Here is a 21,235-nt window from a genome sequence, read left to right on the forward strand (position 1 = left end):
CAACTTAGAGAGGAAGAATTTATTTTGGCTCATGGTTTCAGGCATTTCGGTCCGTGATTCTTGGCTCTGTTGATTCTGAGTCCATTGGGAGGCAGAACATCATGGTGGCAGGAGCGTGTGGCAGACACTTCTCTCCTCATGGTAGACAGGAAGCAAAGAGAGAGAAGAATCCTGGGACCAAGTATACTCTTCAAAGGCCCACCTCTGGTGACCCATTTCCTCCAGCTAGGCCCTCGTCCTAAAGTTCCCACCACCTCCCAAAATAGCACCACCAGCTGGGAGCCAAACCTACAACACATGAGCCTGTGGAGTACTCCCCATCCTGGGAGTTCCCAGTCAGTCTGTCCGTCTACCTCCCTCTCCAAAGCGTTGCCTCCTTCATTCTCACAGCACTTAACAGTGTTTCTCTTCTGCATGTGTCAGTAGTCCCTTATTTACCACGTTGAGGCCCTGCAGTAGGAAGGCAATCAGGAAGAAAGTTATGTGAAATGTGACAGACTTACAGATTGCACCAACCACCACCTCCTAAATTAATCATGTGCCTGCCTACTGAGATTTGCTTATGGAGCTTCCTCCGTGTGACCAGGGAAATAGGTGTGGTGGTCAATTTCTGTGTCACATTGACTGCGCCATGGGGGTGCTCAGATACTTAGTCAAGAATTATTCTAGGTGAGGGTGTTTCTGGAGGAAATTAATACTTGACTGAGTACCCTGAATAAGGAGGATTGTCCTCCCCGATGTGAGTGAGCCTTATCCAATCAGTTGAAGGTCTGAAGAGAGCAAAAAGGATGGGTAAGAGAAAATGCTTTCTGCTGAGTTGCCTTTAGGCTGAGATACTGGCTTTTTGCTGCCTTTGGACCTGAACTGCAACACTGGCTCTTCCTGGGTCTTGAATCTGTTGGCATTCTCCCTCACCTTTTCTTCCTCCTCCTCCTTCTTGGCAGTACTGGGGCTTGAACTTGCTTTCTTGGCAAGTGCTCTACCACTTAAGCCAGGTCCCCAACCTTTTTTGTTTTTCCCTTAGTTATTTTTCAGATAGGGTCTTGCTCTTTAGCCTAGGGCCCTGCAACAGACCAATCCTACCTATGCCTCCTAATAGCTGGGACTACAGATGTGTACTACCATGCCTAGCTTCTTGGTTAAAATAAGGCTCAGGCTGGCCTCAAACCACAATCCTCCCAATCTCCATGTCCCAAGTAGGTGGGGTTGTAATTATACACCACCACATCTGACCTTAAGTCTGTTGGTTTTGAATTGAAACTCCACCATTGATTTTCCTGGCTCTTGGGCCTTTGGACTTGGACTAGAACTATACCATTGGCTCTCCTGAGTACCCAGCTAGCTGACTGTAAAGCTTGGGATTGGTCAGCCTCCATAACTGTGGGAGCCAATTCTTCCTAATAAATTTCTTTCTATATGTACACTTATCCTCTTATCCTATTTGTTGTGTCTCTCTGGAGAACACTGAATGATGTAGTAGGCAGCTTTGAAAAATATTTCCTTTTCTGCTTCTCCCCTTATGCTTTTATGGTATAGTGATAGGCAAGTCCCATAGGTGCTCACCCTGCAAGTACTTCGGTGCAGATAGGTGATAACTGATTTCTCTCTGTCTCTTCATTTGTGTTAAGGAGAATTCTCAGATTTCAACATTCTTGGGTATTTGGAAAGCAGGAAGAGACCTGAGGAGAGGGATGAAGAGATGGAATGGGATTGAGGACAGTTGCAAAGAACAGAGTGGAGGGGTGTGTGAGGGGGATCCTATGGGTTTTACTTTTCCCCTTTTTTCCCTCCTGTCCCTCATATAGACCTTCATATGGCCCTCTGTGGGCTTCGACTACAGGGGGAAAGAAGAGACAAGCTGGAGAAACAGACGTGTTGTGTAAGCCCAAGCAACAGTGTGCTGAGAAAAGGGGAGTCCCCCTGACACCTGGCTGCCTGTCTGGAATGAGCAGTTCTATTTGACCGATATGGATAATGCAGGGGTTTTTTGTTTTTTGGTTGTTGTTTTTGGCAGCACTGGGGTTTGAACTCCAGGCTTTCTGCTTACCAGGAAGACATTCTACCGCTTGAGCCACTTCGCCAGCCCTGATTATGGAGACATTCCTAATGCAGCAACCTCTCATTCTCCTCTTCTTCCAGGCCCAGAGGTAACTATGCAACTATTGTGACTAATGAAATTTAAGCAAAAGCCACAATCATTTGTGGGCTGAGATGCTGAAATGCTATTTGTGATTCTCGAGTCTCTGTTCTGCTCTGCCACTGTGACTATAGAAGGGGCCTTGTGTTGAAATGGAAAAGCAAAAGCTGGAAAGAGCTGGAGGCATGGCTTGAGTGGTAGAGCGCCTGCCTAACAAGTGTGAGGCCCTGGGTTCAAACCCCAGTACTGCCAAAAAAAAAAAAAAGGGAAATGCCTTTGTCATCCTTTCTCTGAGTCACCTTATGGGCAGGTCCCCTGGAGAGCCACAGAATCCACAATTAATTTTGTATGAGCAAGAAATAAACATTTGTATTCTAAGCAACCAAGATTTTTATAGTGACTCATTAGCATATCCTCCCCAGCCTATCCTGGCAGATACAGTTATGAAATTGAAAGCCTGCTTATTTAGGAGAGCACACACACTGTATTTTGATTCTGGGCGATGGAAGGCATGGATTCAGGACTTTAAAATTTTTCTGTTTATACTGGTAGTGGCAATAAGGACATCCTAGGTCCTCATGAAATGAAAGTGGTGGCTCATAATAGAACCTCTGGGCACCCTTGAGTTGAATTGTTGGGCTTTTCACGCCCAAGAAGATTTTTGCTTCCCATAAACTTAGGTTGTTTAAATGGCTTTTTGGAGAGTACTTAAGCTTGATATAGATAATAACCCATTTATTTATTTCTTTTTGGGAAACCTAGATTGCCTCTGTACACAGGCAAACCTATCAACTCTCTCAGATTAAAGGGCCTACTGCAGTGTGTGTGGTGGCAGGGAGAACAAGAACGTTGGTGTCCTACGAACCTGGGTTTGAATGTCTATGCCACCATTTGCAATTGTGTTCAAGCAACACTGGGTGGTTACCTCTCCTCTCTAAACTCGGTTTCCTCCTCTATGAAACAGACATAGAAATGCCTATTTTGCAAGGCTTTTAGAGGATAATAAAATAATGAATGAGTGAAAACTTCCAACAGTTCCTGGCATGTTGCAGAGCATCAATATAGGGTGACTGTGTAAGATCAACTCTGTTTTAGTGATAGCTAAAGAAAACATCACAGTTGGAAAAGCACCACCTTCCAGCATTAAGAACAATCTCTCCCTTAGGCTCTAATGAGCCATGTATTTCAAAAATGAAATAGTTATTTATTTGCAATTAGCAAAGGGCACATAAGTGTAGTTTGGTACATAAATGTGGTTGTTTTCTTTTTTTGGAAAACTTGGTTTGAACATTTAGGAGTCCAGAATTTAGCCAGATGTGGTGGTGCACACCTGTAGCCCTAGCAGGCTGAGGCAGGAGAGTAATGAGTTTGAGACCTGACGGTGCTATGTAGAGAGTTAGAAGCCAGTCTAAGCTATATATATATAAAAACTAAGGAGAATTTAGCCTTTATAAAGCATTGGGATGAACAATGAATATATTTGTATTAATGGTTCTTAGCTTTTGGCATGTTCAATTGCTAGTAAAACAATTATCTGTTTAAAAGATAGTAATGCAGCTTTTCATATGCTCCAAATTATGTCAAAATGTCCATTGGGAAATGGTACTATGGATATGAATTGTGAATATATTTGAATAGTCCTTCATCTACAGAATTGCTATTAAACACATCAAGATATAGAAGTAGGAGCCTGAATACCTTTCCCTTCCCTCCCCGGGAAGCTTCACTAGTCACACACAGAGAGAAATACTTACGTACACACATGCACACCCATGGAGTGATCATAAAGCAACCAGACTATTTTGTGTGTGTGTGGTGCTGGGGCTGGAACCCAGGGCCTTGTACATGCTAAGCAATTGATCTATCACTGAGCCACATCGCCAGGCCAGACTAATTGTTTAATAGCAAATATGCCAAATTAGAATATTCATGAGTATTATCACCCTCAAAGAAGTCATCTTGGGAAGCCACTGGCTGTCAGAGATTATCGTGACTTCTCAACGCCTTTTTGGAACTCTGTTTCGTAGTTAACTTCAGAAGCTATTGCCTTCTTTGTTCCTGTTAATAACAAATATGTCCTTTAAGAATAAATTTGATGTTTTGTAAAAACTAAAAGTTACCTAGGATCAATTCTGGTGAACAGAGTGATCACGACAGTAATATCTTCTTCAGTAAAAGATGAGTGATGACTATAAAAAAGTATGACTCATATTCTCACTTGGAAGTAATGGCACAGCTTTAAGTAAAAGTAAATACTTAACTTATTCCAAAATTTAAGTCAGGACTCACTTGAGTATATAAATGTGCAATTGCTCACAAATCCACAAAGTGATGCAAATTCACTAATTTTTATTCCATTTTTTCTTGATTAGCAGGAACAGTATAGCCTCTCCTGCTTCTGGCTGCCAAGACATAGAGAGATGGAATACAGGTAACTTTTCCTCCCAGGTGAAGGGAGGAGTACTGAGAAAGTATTCAAGGGAGTGATGGCTGAAAACTTCCTTCATTTGGCAAAATAAGCTTAGAGATTCAAGAAGCTGAACAAACCCTAACCAATAAACCCAAAGAAATACACACCAAGATGCATCATTATCAAACTTCTGAAGACTAAGACACAGGGAAAACAATCTTGAAAGTATTCAGAGAAAAGTGCCACATTACCTAGAGGGAAAAAGTAATGTGAATGACGGCACATTTCTCACTGAAACTATGTAGGTGGGAAAGAAATGGCACAAGTATATGAAAATGTGCCCAAGACATCAGGGAAATATAAATCAAAACCACAATAAGGTATCATCTCACCCAGAATGGATATTATCAAAAAGATAAACAAATGCTGGTGAGGATGCCAAGAAAAGGGAACTCAACCAGGTACCAGTAGCTCACACTATAATCCTATCTACTTGGGAGGCTAAGATTGGGAGGATCATGGTTCAAGGCCAGCCTGGGCAAATAGTTTGTGAGGCCCCCAACTCCAAATTAACCAGAGCAAAATTGATTGGAGGTGTAGCTAAGCAGCAGAGTCCCTGCTTGGTAAGCATGAAGCCCTGAGTTCAAACCCCAGTCCCCCCACCCCACACACAAAGAAAAATGGAAAGAAAAAAGAAAGAAAAGGGAACTCATACACTGTTAGTGGGAATGTAAATTAGCACAGCCATTGTGGAAAACAGTGTGAAGATTCTTAAAAAAAAAAAAAAAAACTAGAAATAGAACTGCTATATAATCCAGCAATCCCACTACAAGGTGTATATTCAAAGAAAATGATACAGGTTTGTCAAAGAGATACCTACGTTAGCATGTTTGTTGTAGCTTCATTCACAATAGCCAAGATATGGAGTCTACCTACATTCCCATTGATGGATGAATGGATAAAGAAAATGAAGAATATATACACCATGGAATATTATTTATCCATAAAAAAAGAATGAAATCCTGTCATTTTTGGCAACATGGATGAGTCTGGAGGACATTACGTGAAATGAAATTAATAAGGCCCAGCAAGACAAATACCGTACATTCTCAATTTCATGTGGAAGCTGAAAGTTGATCTCATAGAAGTAGAGAGAAAATAATGCCAACTAGAGGTTGGAAAGGGTGAGGAGAGGGAGGATAGTTAAGAGGTAAAGAAATAGAGTTGGATAGGAGGAATGACTTCTAACGTCATAAAGCACGGGAAGATAACACTGAACAACAATTAATTGTATGTTTCAAAAATAGCTAGTAGGGAGGATTTTGAATATTCTCTACAAAGAAATGATAAATGAGGTGACGGATATGTCAGTTATGGTGATCTGATCATGAATATGTACTGAACAGCACACTGTACCCCATAAGTATGTGATTATCCTATGCCAATTAAAATGTGTTTTAAAAAAGAAAGAAATGGCACAAAGTTTTTCAAGGGTTGAAAGAAAAGAATGGTCAACTCAGAATTGCACATCCAGTGAAAATATCCTTCAAGAATGAAGGGCAAGGGGATTGTTATTTTAAAATTTGGGGGACAGTGACCAAAATTGGATCATTTTTCCTTGGGAAGTCAACAGCAAACAGCAAGACCAGGGGAAGTAGTTTGAGGGAGAGGGAGGGCATGGGGGACTGATAGGAAAGTTGAGGGAGGATTTGGAGAATAAGGAAATCCTGATACTTGAGGTATACAAAGCCATCCTTATCAGGAAAGGTTTTCTTTGAAATGTGTGGGGCTTGGGCATCCCAATCCTGCTGAGTTAAGTCTTCACTGCCCATACTACAATCAAATGCAATGTGTGCACTGTGTTTGGATTTTGAGTCAAACAAACCATTGTAAATGAAACAAAACAATTTCTTCTAACAGCTTTCTAAGGTATAACAGACCTGTAATACATTGCATATATTTTAAACGTACAGTTTGATAAGGGTTTTTGTTTTGCTATTCTGTGAAACCAGCACTGAATGCACATATTGCCCCCAAGAGTGTCTTTTTTGCTCCTGTGGGATCCCTCTCTCCTGCTCTGCCATGTGTTGTCCATCTTCTTTCTGTTACTAAATTTCTATTTTTAGAATATTACATAAATGGAATCATACAGAATATACTCTGATATAACTTCTTTATTCACATAAAAGTCTTTGTATGGACATATGCTTTCATTTCTGTTGGAGAGACATCTGGGGATAGAATTGTGTGCATGGTAGGTGCACACTTAGCTGTGTGTGTGTGCACAGTACTGGGATGGAACCTAGGACACTGCACTCTGTACCACTGAGCTATACCCTCAGCCCAAACTTTCTAACTAAACTGGATGAGAAGCCTAAATGTGAAACCTAATTTTGTAAACATAAGAGGTCTTTTAGCTATGACAACAAAGTATGATTTATAAAAGAAAAAATGATAATTGAATTTCCTCAAAAGTAGGAATTATGCTCATTAAAAAACACTATTAAGAAAATGAAGAGGCAAGTCACAGACTGGAGGAACTGTCACATATATGATAAAGAACTTAAGCCAGGCATAATAGTTCATGCCTGTAATCCCAGCTACTCAGATGTAGAGATCTGGAGAATTGTGCTTCAATATCAACCAGGGGAAAAACGTCAGTAAGACTCCCATCTCAATGAATAGGCCAGGCGTGCTGGTACATATCTTGTCTGAAGTCAAGCCCCAGGTAAAACGTGAGATCCTATGTGAAAAATTCCTAAAGCAAAAGGGCTGGGGGTATGGCTCAAGCTGTAGAGCATCTGTCTAGTACTGAGTTCAAACCCCAGTACCACCAAAAAAAAAAAAAGTTATGAAACCTTGTGCTGGGTAATGGAAATCAGAGTCAAAACTTTCTAGAAACTGTCACACCTTCACAGAAAGCTCACTCTTCTAATCACACAAGTGACAGCATCAGAGAAGATGAAAAGAATGACTTCCCTGGATGGAAGGAAAAATTGGTGTGTGAAGAATCTTCCAAAGAGGAGTCTGACAGTGACACTGCAGTAAGGAGTCTGGGATGAAGCAGAGGAAGAGAAAGAAAGGGAAAAGATGGAGGTGTTGGTGAAGAGGAAGGAGAAGAAGATGAGGATGCTGAAGAAAAAGAAGACAATGGTAAAAACAGAGATGAGGTGAGTGAAAAAAGAGCTAAGTGGAGATTGTGATTTAGATCCTAAAAATGAAACTGGAGATGGAGCAGAAAAGAAAGCCAGTCACACTGTGTAAGCTCTGGCTCACCTTGCTCAGTGCTGCCCTGTCCTCCCTACAGGGTCGTATTGTGCCGGGAGGCCAAAGACCACTGCACATTGCCAAGTTCACAGTGGTTATTCCCATGCCACCTTGCTATCCTGAGTGCCCCAAACTTTAACTGTATAAAACAGAGTGTTTCATTCAAATGGTGATAACCTTTTCACAATAAATAGATGAGGGAAGGAGGGAGGATGGATGGATTGTGTTGGGGTGTTGCTTGTAGTAGAGTGAGTGCTTAGCAACACTGAGTTCCTGGTTTCAAACCCAGCATGCCCCTTCCCTCAAAAAAGAAATTGTAACATCTTTCAGGTATAAGGGTGGTCTTATGTTATATTGGTTAGAAAGTCCTTTTCTGTTACAGATACATATGTAAGTATAGGAAAAAATATTTAATATTTGAGATTTTCTTTAAAACACTTGGGGAGAAGGGATGAAATAAAATTGATAAAATGTCTACAATTATTGAAGCAGGTTGATGAGTACGGAGGGTTATTATAATATTTCCTCTATTTACGTATGCTTAAAAATTTCTGTAATTAGAGGGGCTTCTTTTCAAATTAAAAAAGACCAGTGGAGAAATGGAGGAATTTTAAGGACTGAATGATGTGACCATAATGGTGATTTAGAATCATTACTTTAGCTACAGTGGGAAGAATGGCTTCCTGAGGGGCAAAAATGAAGACAGTAACTGGCTAGAGAGCCACCCAGTGCTTCAGGAAGAGACCAGGTGGTCTGAATTCAGTGGGATGGAGCTTAGGAGTGGACTGAAAAAATGGTGATATCTGGAAGTGAGAACTGGATAAAAGGAATCCAGAATTCACACTGGGTAAGTGATGCCACTTACGTAGCCAGGGATCACGGGAAAGGGCACAGGTCTCCAGTAGAGCAAAGGTTTAAACGGCCTTGGGTCAGATAGTGTATCAGGTCAGAACTCAGTGGATAGGTGAAAGCAAGATATCTAAATAATCATTTCTTTTCAACAGCGGGGTGGACAGGGAAGACCTGTCATCTAAATCTAACTTGGGTGCGTGATACAATTATTCTGTGTACTTTTTTGTGGGTTGGGAGAGGGTCTTGGAGTTTGAGCTCAGGGCCTTGCACTTGCTAGGCAGGCGCTCTTCCACTTGAGCCATGTTTCCAGATATCTATGATGCAATTATTTTGAACCAATCTGCAGCATTAATAGGCACAAGATAAAATGGTGTGACAATATTTGCACAGACAAGTTATTTACACACTTTAAAGTACGTAAATATAATCTATAACATATGTAATTAGAGGCAGGATGCAGCTAAGTTCACAGTAGGTGAACGGGACTGGAAACCTAACTCTCTTCATGAGAATGCAGCTTAGAGACGCCCGAGTGGAAAAACTTTTTCTCTTGAAATTGCAAGGTGGTCCTGGAGCTCCTCAAAGGTGGGAAGGAAGGAGCAGAGAGCATGCATGGGGTTACTGAATCTATGGGACGGGGATGAGTGAGGGGGGAACTAGACTGGCAGTAGTGTTCTACTCACAGTCTTCTGGAAGATTCGAGGTGAGGTGACAAGTGACCTGAGAGTGCACGGAAATCTGGCGTTTAAAAGTTTTCTCCCACCAGCCACGCCAGGGTGGAGGAGTTCTAGCAGGCACTTTCTGTAAAGAGACTTGTCCCCTGAAAACTATGCAATTTGGAGTTGTCGTTCCAATCTGCTTGACTTGGTCTCCCACCTTTGTGCGTCCCTAGCGCCCCCTATCCCACCCCGGCAGGGTAGGGGTAAGGCTTTCCCCCTGCCCGGCGCTCTAGCCTCGGGAGTCCGCTGCAGGTGCGGAGCCCCGCCCACGGACCCTCCCGTGCTCGTAGCCCCTCCCCCAGGACGTTCTCTCGCTCGAGGCCCCGCCCCCAGGCCTGTCGCCTATTCGAGGCCCCGCCCCCAGACCATCTCCCGCACGGGGCCCCGCCCTCAGGCCCGCCTCCCACTCGAGGCCCCGCCCCCAGGCCCGTCTCCCGCGCGCGGCCCCGCCCCCGAGCCCGCCAGGGCCCACCGCCACCGCGCCCAGGCTGCCCCGGCTCGGCCACCGCGCAGCCATGGCTGGGGGTCGTGGGGCCCCGGGGCGCGGCCGGGATGAGCCTCAGGAGAGCTACCTACAGCGACAAGACCACGAGCTGCAGGCCCTGGAGGCCATTTACGGCGCCGACTTCCAAGACCTGCGGCCGGACGCGTGCGGACGGGTAGGAACGTGGCTAGTCCGGCCTCCCTTAGCCCTGGGCCGGAACCCGGACGCTCCTACATCCGGAGGCCCTTTAGGACCCTGCAGTCGTTCCATCCCTCCAGTAGTACCCACGCTCACTGTCCGTCTTTGCACCCGGCAGGTCTCCAGGGCCTCCACCTGGGCCGAATCTCTTCCAGCCCGCGCCCCGGGTCGTTCCCTGTTCCTGGGCCCTGCTGGTCCTCTTTACCTAACCTTACCTAACGTCCCCGCCCCCAGCCCTGGAGGGAGACACCACCGCGCATTCGTGGTCACCCGTTGTCACTTTGTTCTGAGGACGCCTTTTGGGCGCTCGCTCGCAGGCCTTCTGCTCATCCAGAGCCCCAGGTCTCACCGTGTACTCGAAACTGTACATCTTGTCATCCTCGCTGCTTCCGGTGTGCAGGAACTTTCTGTGCCTTCCTCGGAGGCATTTGGCCGAGGGTAGAATGCATTCATCTCAGCTGCAATGGAGAGGACTTTAAAGTGGCATTTGGCTTAAAATATGGCATTCTTGTTTGTGTGGAAGTTAAGACACACTATAAGCTGCTGATGCTGACCATTTTTTCCCCCACAGTCCTTGAAGAGTTGATCTGCAAACGAATGTTCCTGAGTATTGCCAATTAAAAAGCAATATCTGCCTTCCTTCTGCCTTTCATTCTGGCATTTCACAGCATCTGCCTTCTCTATACATTCCGGATTTCCTCAAGAAATAGGCTCTCCTGGAGGTATCAGCACAAGCTTCCTCCTCTCTTCCACTGTGCTGCTTCCTTCATTAAATATTTGTTTCAGGGCGTGGGAATTCAGCCACAGACCAGACAACAAAAGCTCTGCCCTCGGGGAGCTTTCTTTTCTAATGCTTACTGTCCAAGAGTTATTTTTAATTTTGTATCGTCCTTATACTCGTTTATAGTAACATGGTAAGATAACTTTCGGATCATCTGGCAACTTCTCTGTTCATAAATACTGAGAACCAGGAAGTAGGACCCTTAAGCAGCCAAAATAGGTGTCACAAAATGTGCACTTGGCTCCATGCAAACCCTCTAAGACTTCATTCACAGCCAGTTTATTTACTTTATCTGTTCCTAAAGCAGAAAAACAGAAGGGGAAAAAAAGCAGCTACTTTTAGGCAGCAGTACCGATAAACTCATGAATTTACAGCTGATAACAATATGCCCAAGAATTTACAGCTGGTGGCCTTTGTAATAAGATAGAACACTACACAAAGCTCACAAAACAATAAAAGGCAAACAGAAACATTCAGAAATCTACTGTGGCCCTGGAGCACAGGGAGTATGCCCTTGACACTTTCATAGGCCTCACAGGCAAATAATTGATGGTCATAAGGATGAATCAGAATTTACTCATTGGACAAGTGCTCATTAGCACCTGCTGTTTACCAGTCTTCAAGGTTATACAGGTCCACAGTCCTCTATCCAAAACCCTGGGGGCCTGGTGGCTGTCAGAGTTCAGCAGTGTTCCTGTTTGTGTTCATAATGCACAGTCCACACTTCCCCATACCCCTCTCCACATCTGAGGGAGTGTCCAAAAACAAACACAACATGTATGAATACTCAAATTCCAAGTCAAACAGAATAAAGACTATTAGTAACCTCACCTCAGATCAGGCCAAATTTGTTGCCAATAATTTCAAATCAGATATTTTTTAACTTTTGGGAAGGATATGTTAAAAAGTAAATTTCAGTTTAGTAGCATATGTGTGTCATTCATAACTAAATATTTTGGTGTACATACTAGAAATTATTTTACGTACAAATAAGTTTAGACACCAGTAGTTTAACTTCAACTTGTCATTTAAAGACAGTTTCAAATTATTACTAACGTATTCATTTTGGCTAGCATATCAGCAAAGCATCTGCTCACTTATAACTTGTTAGCTCTTGCAAATGTTTCTCCAAAATGCTTGCTGTCCTGGGCCCACCTCTGGTGTATGAGGCACCTTTTTTTCTTCACTTTCACCAGCATTGTATGTATCACACCTTTTCACCTTTTACTGTATAAAATGAAATATATCTCATTTCAAGTTTTATTTCTTTGATTATAGATTATATAGGCTACCTTTGTAAGTCATCAAGTTTCCATTTTTTACAAATTGTTTGTGCTCTTTGATTTCTTTTTCTGCTCTGAGATACACTTATTATTCGTACGAGCTAGATATGTCAAGAAAATTAACATTGGGTCAGGTATTACAAATATTTGCCCTTAATTAACCATGTGTATTTTTCATATTTATTTATCTTGTGTAGTTTTAAAAATATTTCTCCTGGTGGTACTCGGGTTTGAACTCAGGTCCTTGAGCAGGTACTCTACCACTTGAGCCATTTTCCTAGCCCTTTTTTGCTTAATTAGTTTTCAAGTAGGGTCTTCTGTTTTGGCCTGGGGAAGACCTGAAACTGCAGATCCTCCTACCCACATGTCCTTTGTAGCTGGAATTACAGGTGTACACCACCATGCCTGGCTTATTTGTTAAGATGAGGTTTCACTAACTTTTTGCCCTGGTTGGCCTCAAACTGTGATCCTCCAGATCTCTTACAGGCGTGAGCCATTACACTTGGCCATCGGTTTTTAAATGTTATTAGAATCAAAATGAACTAATTTTCCCTTTTTTTATTAGCGTACATTAGTTATACAAAGGGCCTTCATTGTGTTATTTCCATACATGCATATAATGTACTTTGATCAAATTCACCCCCTCTATTTTCAAAATGTTTTGTTTTATGGGTCCTGTGTTTTTTTTGTTTTTGTTTTCCAAGAAAAGACTTCCCATGCAGGAATATAGCTCAGTGGTAGAGCACTTACCTACTCTGTGTGAGCCGCTAAGTTTGATCACCAGTACTGGGGGTGGGGGTGGGGAAGACAGGCATAGTGATGACATTCTTATAATCCCAGCCACTCAGGAGGCAGAGGCCAACCATGGGAAAGTTAGGAAGACCATATCTCAAAAACAAATAAAAGCAAAAAGAGGTGAGGGGTATAGATCAAGTGGTAGAATGCTTGCCTGGCAAGCACAAGGCCTTGGTTTCAATCCCCAGTACTGTTAGAAAGAGAGACACTTCCCTGCTCTATTGTTACCAAAAAATGAAACCTTTGAGATTTTCTTTTCATTCTTTCATGACTTCATTTGTAAACTTCCCTAAAATAAATGTAGAAATAGTTTTTTTTAATACCATCTTAGCTCAAAGTATGGCTGTAGGCCACCCTCAGCATGTGCTCTCCCACTCTCTCAGCTAGTCAGACAGCAGGTGAGTTTTCCAGTCTTTGCCATTATGATTTGGGAAATCATACTTTTGTATTCCAGGAAACTGCTAACTTGGTGAAGACAGGGTCTGTGTTACTTGTTCTCCTTAAACTCCTGGTTCTCAGGAAGAAGCTCATACTGAGTGAGGTCATCATTCTCAAATGTAGTTGCATCTGCTTCTTGACACTGTGTTCCATCTCATTAATCTACTCAACCTCTAATCTAAGCAACCTCTGTCCCATTGCTATAATTAAAGAAGATTTGTAACAAGTCTTAGTGTTTAATGTGGTTGCCATTTGAATTTTCCTAATTTTACTTTAGTTTTTCCATTTGAATGTTAGAATCAGCTTGCCTGGTGTCTAAGTTCCTTTCCTGCTACTATAACACAAGACCACAGACTGGGAAGTTTATAAAGTACAGAGATTTATTTCTTGTACTTCTGTACAAGATCATGGACCTGGAAAGTCCATGATCAAGTGAGGGCCTTCTTGCTGCATCTTTACATGGTGGCAGACATCACATGGCAAGGTAGAGCAAACACACAAGCTCAGGTCTTTCATCATGGGTGTGTCATCTCCAAATACCATCAAAATAAGAATTTGGAGATTAAGTTTCCAACACTTGAGCTTGGGGGTGGGGGGGCACATTCAAACTATAGCACCTGGTCCCAGAAATTCCATCAGCATTTTTATTGGACTAGCATATATTTAGCTTGGGGAGAATTCAGATTCTGAATATTTGAATGTTTATTTCAAATGGAGCTATAGGTCATTAATATACTTTAAGGAACCTAGTGTTTTTTAAATTCTCACTTGACAAACAGGCATATACTTGAGAACAGAAGATTAACTTAATCTTTATGAGGTCAAATATAGAGTATTCATTTTTTAGAAAAAAAGGAATGGGGGAATCACTAATTACAGCATTTCATACACAATCTCAGGAATGTTCTCTCCTTCCATTTTCTGAGCTTTTACTGTCATCGTTTTTGTTTTTGGATTTTGCACAGATTTAAAACCGAAGACTTGCCCAGATTTTCTGGCTTCCTCCTAGCACTTTATTTCTGGATTTGTTCTGCTTTCACGTGGAATAGTTTCTTCCCAGTGTAGAGAACGGAAGGAGAGAAACAAGAGGCCTTGCTGGACAAAGTCTTGCTATCAAATTAAAGGAGGGTGTGATTAGCAGAAACCTAGGTAGCAATTCCACACCACATAGCCAAAGTGATTTGAATTGTGTACCTGTCTCTCTTTTAAATAATTGTGGTCAAAAACATCTCACCCATCTCTACGTGTGCAGTCGGGTAGTGTATGCACACTGCTGTGTGATGAGAGGTTGTTAATTCTCCAACCTTGTCATCACTTGCCTATTCATTTTGTAAATCAGTGCAGTTTAGTTGTGGGTCTGTCATTGACCTTCATGCTTCAGCCTTTGAATCTTGGAACCAGAAGATTTCCAGCTGTGTGGAGTGGTGAACACTCTCAGGTGTTCAGCCTTTCCCTTCTCTCAAGTACTTTTAGCAGGCCTATGCACATGCCTAAACCAGTTTGTTTAGGAGATGCCCACAAGAAGCTCTGTTAGGTAGCTTTCTGTTATTGTAACAAAATACCTAAGTTAATTTTAAAAGGAGGAAATGTTGTTTGGGCTCACAGTTTTGGAAGTTTCAGCCCATGGTTAGTTGGCCGTTGCTTTTGGGCCTTTGTCAAGGCAGCACATCCTGGTGAAAACGCCTGACAGAAGCAACCTGTTCACTTATGGCCACTTCCAGGGCATGCCTCCAGTGACCTGAGACCCCCATCTAGGTCCCACCCCGTAAAGGTTCCACCTCTTCCCAGTAATGCCAAACAGGGGATGAAACCTTTAATGCATGGGCATTTGGGGGAATGTTTAAGTTCCGAATTATAGGAGAAGCACATTTGAACTGCGCAGCAAGGATTTCTAGCTGGGCTCCTCCTGGAGATGTGAGTGTGCTGAATAGGAATAGGGGTTCCTATTCCTGTAGGTATTTGAAGATCCTTGGTGGGAGCAGGGGTTGGGTTTTAGTTATTTTGTTTCTTGAGGAACTAGTACTATTTACTTATTTATTTATTTATTGCATGAGTTCCAAATGAGCGTTGCCTCTCTCCTGTTTTAGGCCTGGGTTTGCATCTCTCCTTTGCTCTTTATGTCTGAGGATCTGCTGTCTCAAATTCGCCTCCTGCCCGTTCTCCCTTTGCTGTGTAGTTAGCCACCAACAGAGGCTGAATTGTTATGGTAGCCTTTTATAATCCCCAGCAGTGCTAGGGATTGAACCCAGGGCCTCACGTAGGCTAGGCGAGCACCCTACACTGAGCTGCATCCCCAGCCCCTTCACAGTAGTTTTTTACTTCTCTTCCTTTTGCCTATTCTTTCTTTATTCAACAGCCAAAGTGATCTTTTAAAATATATGTTAGGTCCTATCATCCCTGTCTTAAAATCCTGCAAATAGTCTACATGGCTGCCAAGGCCTTGTGTAATCCCTTATTTCCTGTCATTCCTGGTCTCCATTCCCCTGTGTCCCATGCATTCTGGCCTCCTTTTGGTCTTTGGAATGCACTGGTCTCTTGCTTAGTTGTGAGCCCCTTTAGCTGCTGTTCTTGGTCCCAGACCAGTCATCACTTAAATGCCACATGCTCACATAGATAGATGTCCCTTGATGACCACATTTTAGTGTGTTCCTTCACATCCACCCTAATCACCATGTCATCTCTTCAGCAGCACTTTGTAAGCTTGTACTTATGTGTTTATCATGTTTGTCCCTGCCCCCCTCCATCAGACAGGAAGTTCCATGACAGGACCACGCCTGTGTTCCTACACCCATGTACTAGGCACATGATGTAGAATCCATACTTAGCAGGTGTGGGTGATGGGTGCACAGTTGAAGGATGAGTGGACAAAACGCCTTGTGGGCCATAGTCTGCTGCCCCTCCCCTGGGCCACATTCACAGAATCCTGCTTTATGGAGGACCCACAGTTCTTGTCAAGGGTTATTATAAAGTCACATAAAAACTATGTCATAGATTTCAGACACATAGGTGATGGGAACGTTGTTCATTATGTGATTCATGGTACCATATGTAAGACATATGTAGAAATTAGTGTTGCTAAGTACTTTGTTGCCCATATAGAAGAACTTTTAGGTTTTTCTCCTTTCTGATGTGATCACATTTCTCTCTTTGCCTTGGCTGCCTGGATGTTCAGAGAAAAAGCCAAGGCCCAATTACATCAACTCAGGATTACCATTCTTACAGGAGTGATTTCAGAGCTGGCTTTGAATTCCAGCTCTGTCACTGTGTATCTGGGTGAGGGTATTAAGCTCCCAGTGTGAGCTGCTTTGTCTGTGCAGTGACATCCCTTACCTTTCAGGTTGTGCAGTGCTTGGACCACAGGAGGCTCATAGTCATTTTCTCCCCTCAGCTCAGCTCACCATTTTTCAAATGTCAACATGTCTCAGATCCTTTTTCGAGACTGTGTGTCAATAAATTAAAGAACAATAGAGTATTTGATAATTGATGAAAAGCAGCTGGTTGGAAAAGCATATGTAACCTGGGTGTGGTAGTACATGCCTTAGTCGTAGCACTCAGGAGACAGAGGCAGGAGGACTTCAAGTTCAAGTCCGTCCTGTGCAACATAGCAAGACCCCCGTCCCCAAAACAATAGCAAAGCAAAGCAAAACAGCATATGCAATTTTAGCAGAGCTATCAGATTTCTCCATGTCAGGGGTTTTCCCTTGTTAATATCTCATCATTCAAATATAGGTCGAGCATCCTTAATTGAAAATATGAGTTGTAAAATTCTCCAAAATTCAAAAATGCATTTAAAGTCTCTGCAATGAATATGATCAAAGTTCTTCATATGTATTGTATAGCGTAAGGAAGCCCACTAAAAGGGAGGGGAAGAGGATAAGAAAGGGTAACAGAGCAGGTAAATTTGACCAAAGTACATTATATGCATGGACGGAAATATGACGAAACCACCTTGTATAATTAATATATGCTAATAAAAAAAGAGAGAGAAAAAGTCTATGCAAATATTCCAAAATCCAAAAACCTCTGAAATTGAGGCATTCCTATCCCAAGCATTTTAGAAAAAGGATGCTCAGCTTAGATCCCCTGCTTGCAGAGGCCTTCCCTGCCTCTTTCTCCTATCCCACTTTCTCCTATCCCGCTGCTGTGACCTACGACATTGCTTATTTTCTTTACAGCTCTCAATACTTGAAATCCTTCATTTGCCTTCTAATTTGTGTCAGCTGGTGGGGCCTGCCTCTCTAAATTTAACCGACTTGTAGTCTTCAGGACAGTACCTGGCACATAGTTGACACATGATAACGTTTGAATAAAAGGAAGCTGAGTGAAATATTTTGACTGTGTACTTTGATAACTTTGAAAAGGGAAATGTATTTTTTCTAGCACAGATTTTATTTTTATACCATGATTTTGGAAAATGTGATTCCAATACCTACATAAAATATAATTACACATAATATTTTGGAAGTAGAACTTTTGCGCTAAGGTGATCATTATCTTAATTGTTATGATTAGTTCTCTACCCAGTACAACTATTATATGCTAATAAAAAAAAAGTGGTGGGAAAGTAATACAGACTCTCTAGAAAAAAATTGTTTTTGTTTTCTCTTTTAGGTCAAACAGCCCCCTGAAATCAACCTAGCACTGTGCCCTCAGGGCCTAACTGGTGACGAAGTATATGTGAGAGTGGACTTAAGAGTTAAGTGCCCACCCACCTATCCAGATGTGTGAGTGCCTTTATAAACAGCTCTGCAGTGATTTTAGCTTTCTGTTTTGAAGCAGATTAAAATTAAGACTATTTTCGCCTTCCTTCTCCCTACTTCACATGGAACTTCACTCTCTATCACCTGTGTCTCAACAAAATTTCATCAGCTAAACATTTCCTGAAGCCTGTCTGGCTTCCAGTCTGCTTTGAGTTGTGGAATGTCCCTACAGATAGAAACATTTGACCAATGCCTGCTTGTTTGCTTCTTCTGTCCTGTTAATGTTTATTTAATCCTTTATAAAGTAGGAAGAAGAAAAATCTAGAAGAAAAGGAAAAAGGTGTGGCAACTGTTAAAAGCACTGTGTACTTAGTTTGAAAGTAGATTGCCATTATAAATTAGGTGGCCTTAGAGCCTGCCATGACTTCTGACTGCCTAGAACAAAGAAGTGTTTAGAGTTGTGGCACTCCTTAGTGGGTGTTCCTGACAGGTGTTCATTGTACAGGGCTATCCCCTGTGCTGCAGGACCTTTGCATCCTTGGCCCCTAATTACCATACCTGGTCCCTGCCCACTAATGCCAGGAGTGTTGTTCAGTCCTTGAGACAACCAGAAACCACACTTATTCTCAAACTCCCCTGAAAGGCAATATCACCTCTGGTTGAGCAACAGTGTTAGCCATCAGGACTCAAGTAGTCTCTTTGAAGTATCATCTATTTTCCACAAAACCCTTCTCCAGACCTTCCACGTGGAAAAACAGATTGGCCTGTGTGAAGTTAAGTGGTTTGAACTCACTGTTCGGGACCGGTGAAGGGTTTTGAGAAGGAGAGTGGCAAATGGAATTCAGTGCTGCTCTCCACGATAGGGGTAAGGTTTTGGACTTTGTTGTCCAGAGAGGTGATGGAGGATATGGAAAGATGGATAGATCAAGGCTGAGAGTCTTGAAGTCAGTAATCCTCTTTTGCCCTCAACATTGTGCTGAGAGTATACACAGTAGGTATGCAGAAGATTAATTAATTAAAAAAAAGTAATTACATTCATGAAAGAGAATGAAGACAGTGCCTCTCTAGGGTTTTACTGTGTTTTTGGTTTTTGGTTTTTTCCTGACAGGACTCCAGCAACTCAGTTCTCTTCTGATGCTAACTTTTCATAATTAGCACAGAGCCCATAGGTTAAGCGCTCAGGTCCACAAGCCTGTTCCTACCTCAGGCACTGGTTCCAAGTACTTTGACTTGCAAATTCTGGCTGTAGATTTAGGGGTTCCCACTACCTCTTCCTCAGATTTAATAATTTTCTAGAATGAGTCACAGAACTCAGGAAAATACTTACTGACTCATTATAAAGGATATGATTCTGGAGCCGCCATGTGAGAGGGACCTAGGGCATAGCATGGGAGAGGACATGAGCTTCCATGCCCTCCCCAGGCTGCTCCCCTCCAGTACCTCCATGTGTTTACCAACCTGGTCTCCCAGAACCCTGTCCTTCAGGGTCTTATGAAGGTTTCATTCTAGGCATGATTGCCTAGTTAAGTTACTGGCCATTGGTGACTGAACTCCTGCAACCCCACTCTCCTCAGGGACCTGATCCTGAAGGCAAGGCTTGACCTTTCTGGTCTGACGCTGCCCCGGCACCCAGCAAGAGTCAACCTCACCAGCATGAACTCTGCTGTGTTTGAAAGGGGCTTGTTATGAAGAGCATAACATGCTCCCCTCCCCTGTGTCACGCAAGAGAGTCTTAAGGGTAGGAGGGACTCTGTACCAGGAACTGGGGTCAAAGACCACAGAGTATTTGTTATTATGCCGTAGACTCAAGAACTCAAAATGCTTATTCTTGAAAATTCAAAATAAAGGAAAACCTTGATATGGAAGTGATAAAATGTTCATTGTAGAATTATTTTGAAGGTGAAGCTATTGGAGCCAGGTGTACATAGTCCCAGCATTTGGGAGGCTGAGGCAGGAAGATTGCGAGTTGGAGGTCAGCCTGGGCTACATAGCAAGATCCTGTCACAAGAGAAAGAAAGCAGGGAGAGAGGAAGGGAAGAGGAGAGGGAGGGAGAGATTGAGATGGAAAGAGACTGAAGGGAAGGGAGAAAGGAAGAGAGGAAGGAAAGGAAAGAGAAGGGGAAGGGAAAGGAAAGGAAAGAATCCGAAGCAGTCCAAATGTTAAACACTGTTTCTTATTTCTTAGCCTGGTCTTGCTGAGAGGGCACCGGGGGCCACAATGGCTCTGGTGGTCAGCCAGTACTGTAGAGACCAGCTCAGTACAATAGACTGGCTCAGGTGAATCCTGGTGTGTCTACTTGATAGCACTGTCATTATTGTGGAATGACTTTTTAAATAAAATGTTAAAAAGTAACCATAATGTCAGCTCCATAAAATTATTAATTATGTAACAAGGACATAAAATGTTAGAAAAATATAAGCTTAATTAGTATTACTGATGACTTTTTCACTATTCTATTAGCATTGCTGTATAATGTTTGCTTTATTTTTAAAAGACTATTGTGTAAGGCTTAAGGTTTAATTTGAGTGAATATTCCTTTTTTCCCTTTTTTTTTTTTTTATTGTGCTAGTGGTACACTGTGACATTTACGAATGTTCTTACAGTATGTCATAGTTGAATAGTTGAATTTACCCCCTCCCTCCATCATTCTCCTTTATCCTGGCTCCCTCCCTGGGGGAATATTCTTGTTCTTTTACTTTTTGGTGGGGAGGGGAGCAGACTGGAGTTTGAATTCAGGGTTTTGCGCTTGCAAAACAGGTGCTCTACCTCTTGAGCCATGCCTCCAGTCCATTTTTCTCTGGTTATTTTGGAGATGGTGTCTCAGCAACTATTTGCCTGGGCTGGCCTCATACCAAGATACTCCTCAGCCTCCCAAGTAGCTATGATTACAAGCATGAGCCACTGGTACCTGGTTCTTATCCCTTTTAAATCAGGTGCAAACTAATCTTGATACCACTGTGAGAGAGAGAGTCCTAGGGGAGAGGGACCACAGATGGACTCAGGAGGGCTTGGCATGTCTGCACATTTTCTCACATGAGGTACTGTCTCCCAGACTCCACCTGTCCAGACAGATAGTGACTATAGCCACCTCTTACACTGAGTGGGAGAGAAGCATTGAGGGAATTCATAAAAAAGGCGGATAGTCAAGATTTCACTAAGGTACAACACCA

The 21,235-nt window shown here is 42.6% G+C and overlaps 1 protein-coding gene and 1 long non-coding RNA gene across 17 annotated transcripts in view; one reads left to right on the forward strand and one right to left on the reverse strand.

Moving 5' to 3' along the window:
- On the reverse strand, positions 1–10,900 carry LOC141420781 (uncharacterized). Of its 4 annotated transcripts, XR_012445408.1 has the most exons (4): positions 10,417–10,894; positions 1,564–1,679; positions 293–450; positions 1–135 (listed from the first exon to the last, which is right to left on the reverse strand). It is a non-coding gene; the product is annotated as an uncharacterized lncRNA (long non-coding RNA). The 4 variants fall into 4 exon arrangements; XR_012445409.1 differs by having other exon boundaries at positions 1–450; positions 10,283–10,900; XR_012445407.1 differs by having other exon boundaries at positions 1–450; positions 10,417–10,893.
- The window catches only part of Eif2ak4 (eukaryotic translation initiation factor 2 alpha kinase 4), a 97,970-nt gene continuing 86,569 nt past the window's right edge, over positions 9,835–21,235 (forward strand). For 10 of the 13 annotated variants that reach the window (XR_012445405.1, XR_012445404.1, XR_012445406.1 and 7 more), the window contains exons 1-2: positions 9,835–10,044; positions 17,976–18,088. Coding sequence is in view for 7 of the 13 variants with exons in the window: in XM_074065641.1 (XP_073921742.1) it covers positions 9,901–10,044; positions 17,976–18,088 (257 nt within the window). In the remaining 6 variants the exon portion in view is untranslated. Of the gene's footprint in view, positions 10,045–17,974; positions 18,089–21,235 lie in introns of those variants that run through there. The other 3 variants (XM_074065647.1, XM_074065649.1, XM_074065648.1) reach the window with 3 other exon arrangements.

The sequence above is a fragment of the Castor canadensis genome, chromosome 2 (genome assembly GCF_047511655.1).
Source record: "Castor canadensis chromosome 2, mCasCan1.hap1v2, whole genome shotgun sequence".
Classification (NCBI taxonomy): Eukaryota; Metazoa; Chordata; class Mammalia; order Rodentia; family Castoridae; genus Castor; species Castor canadensis.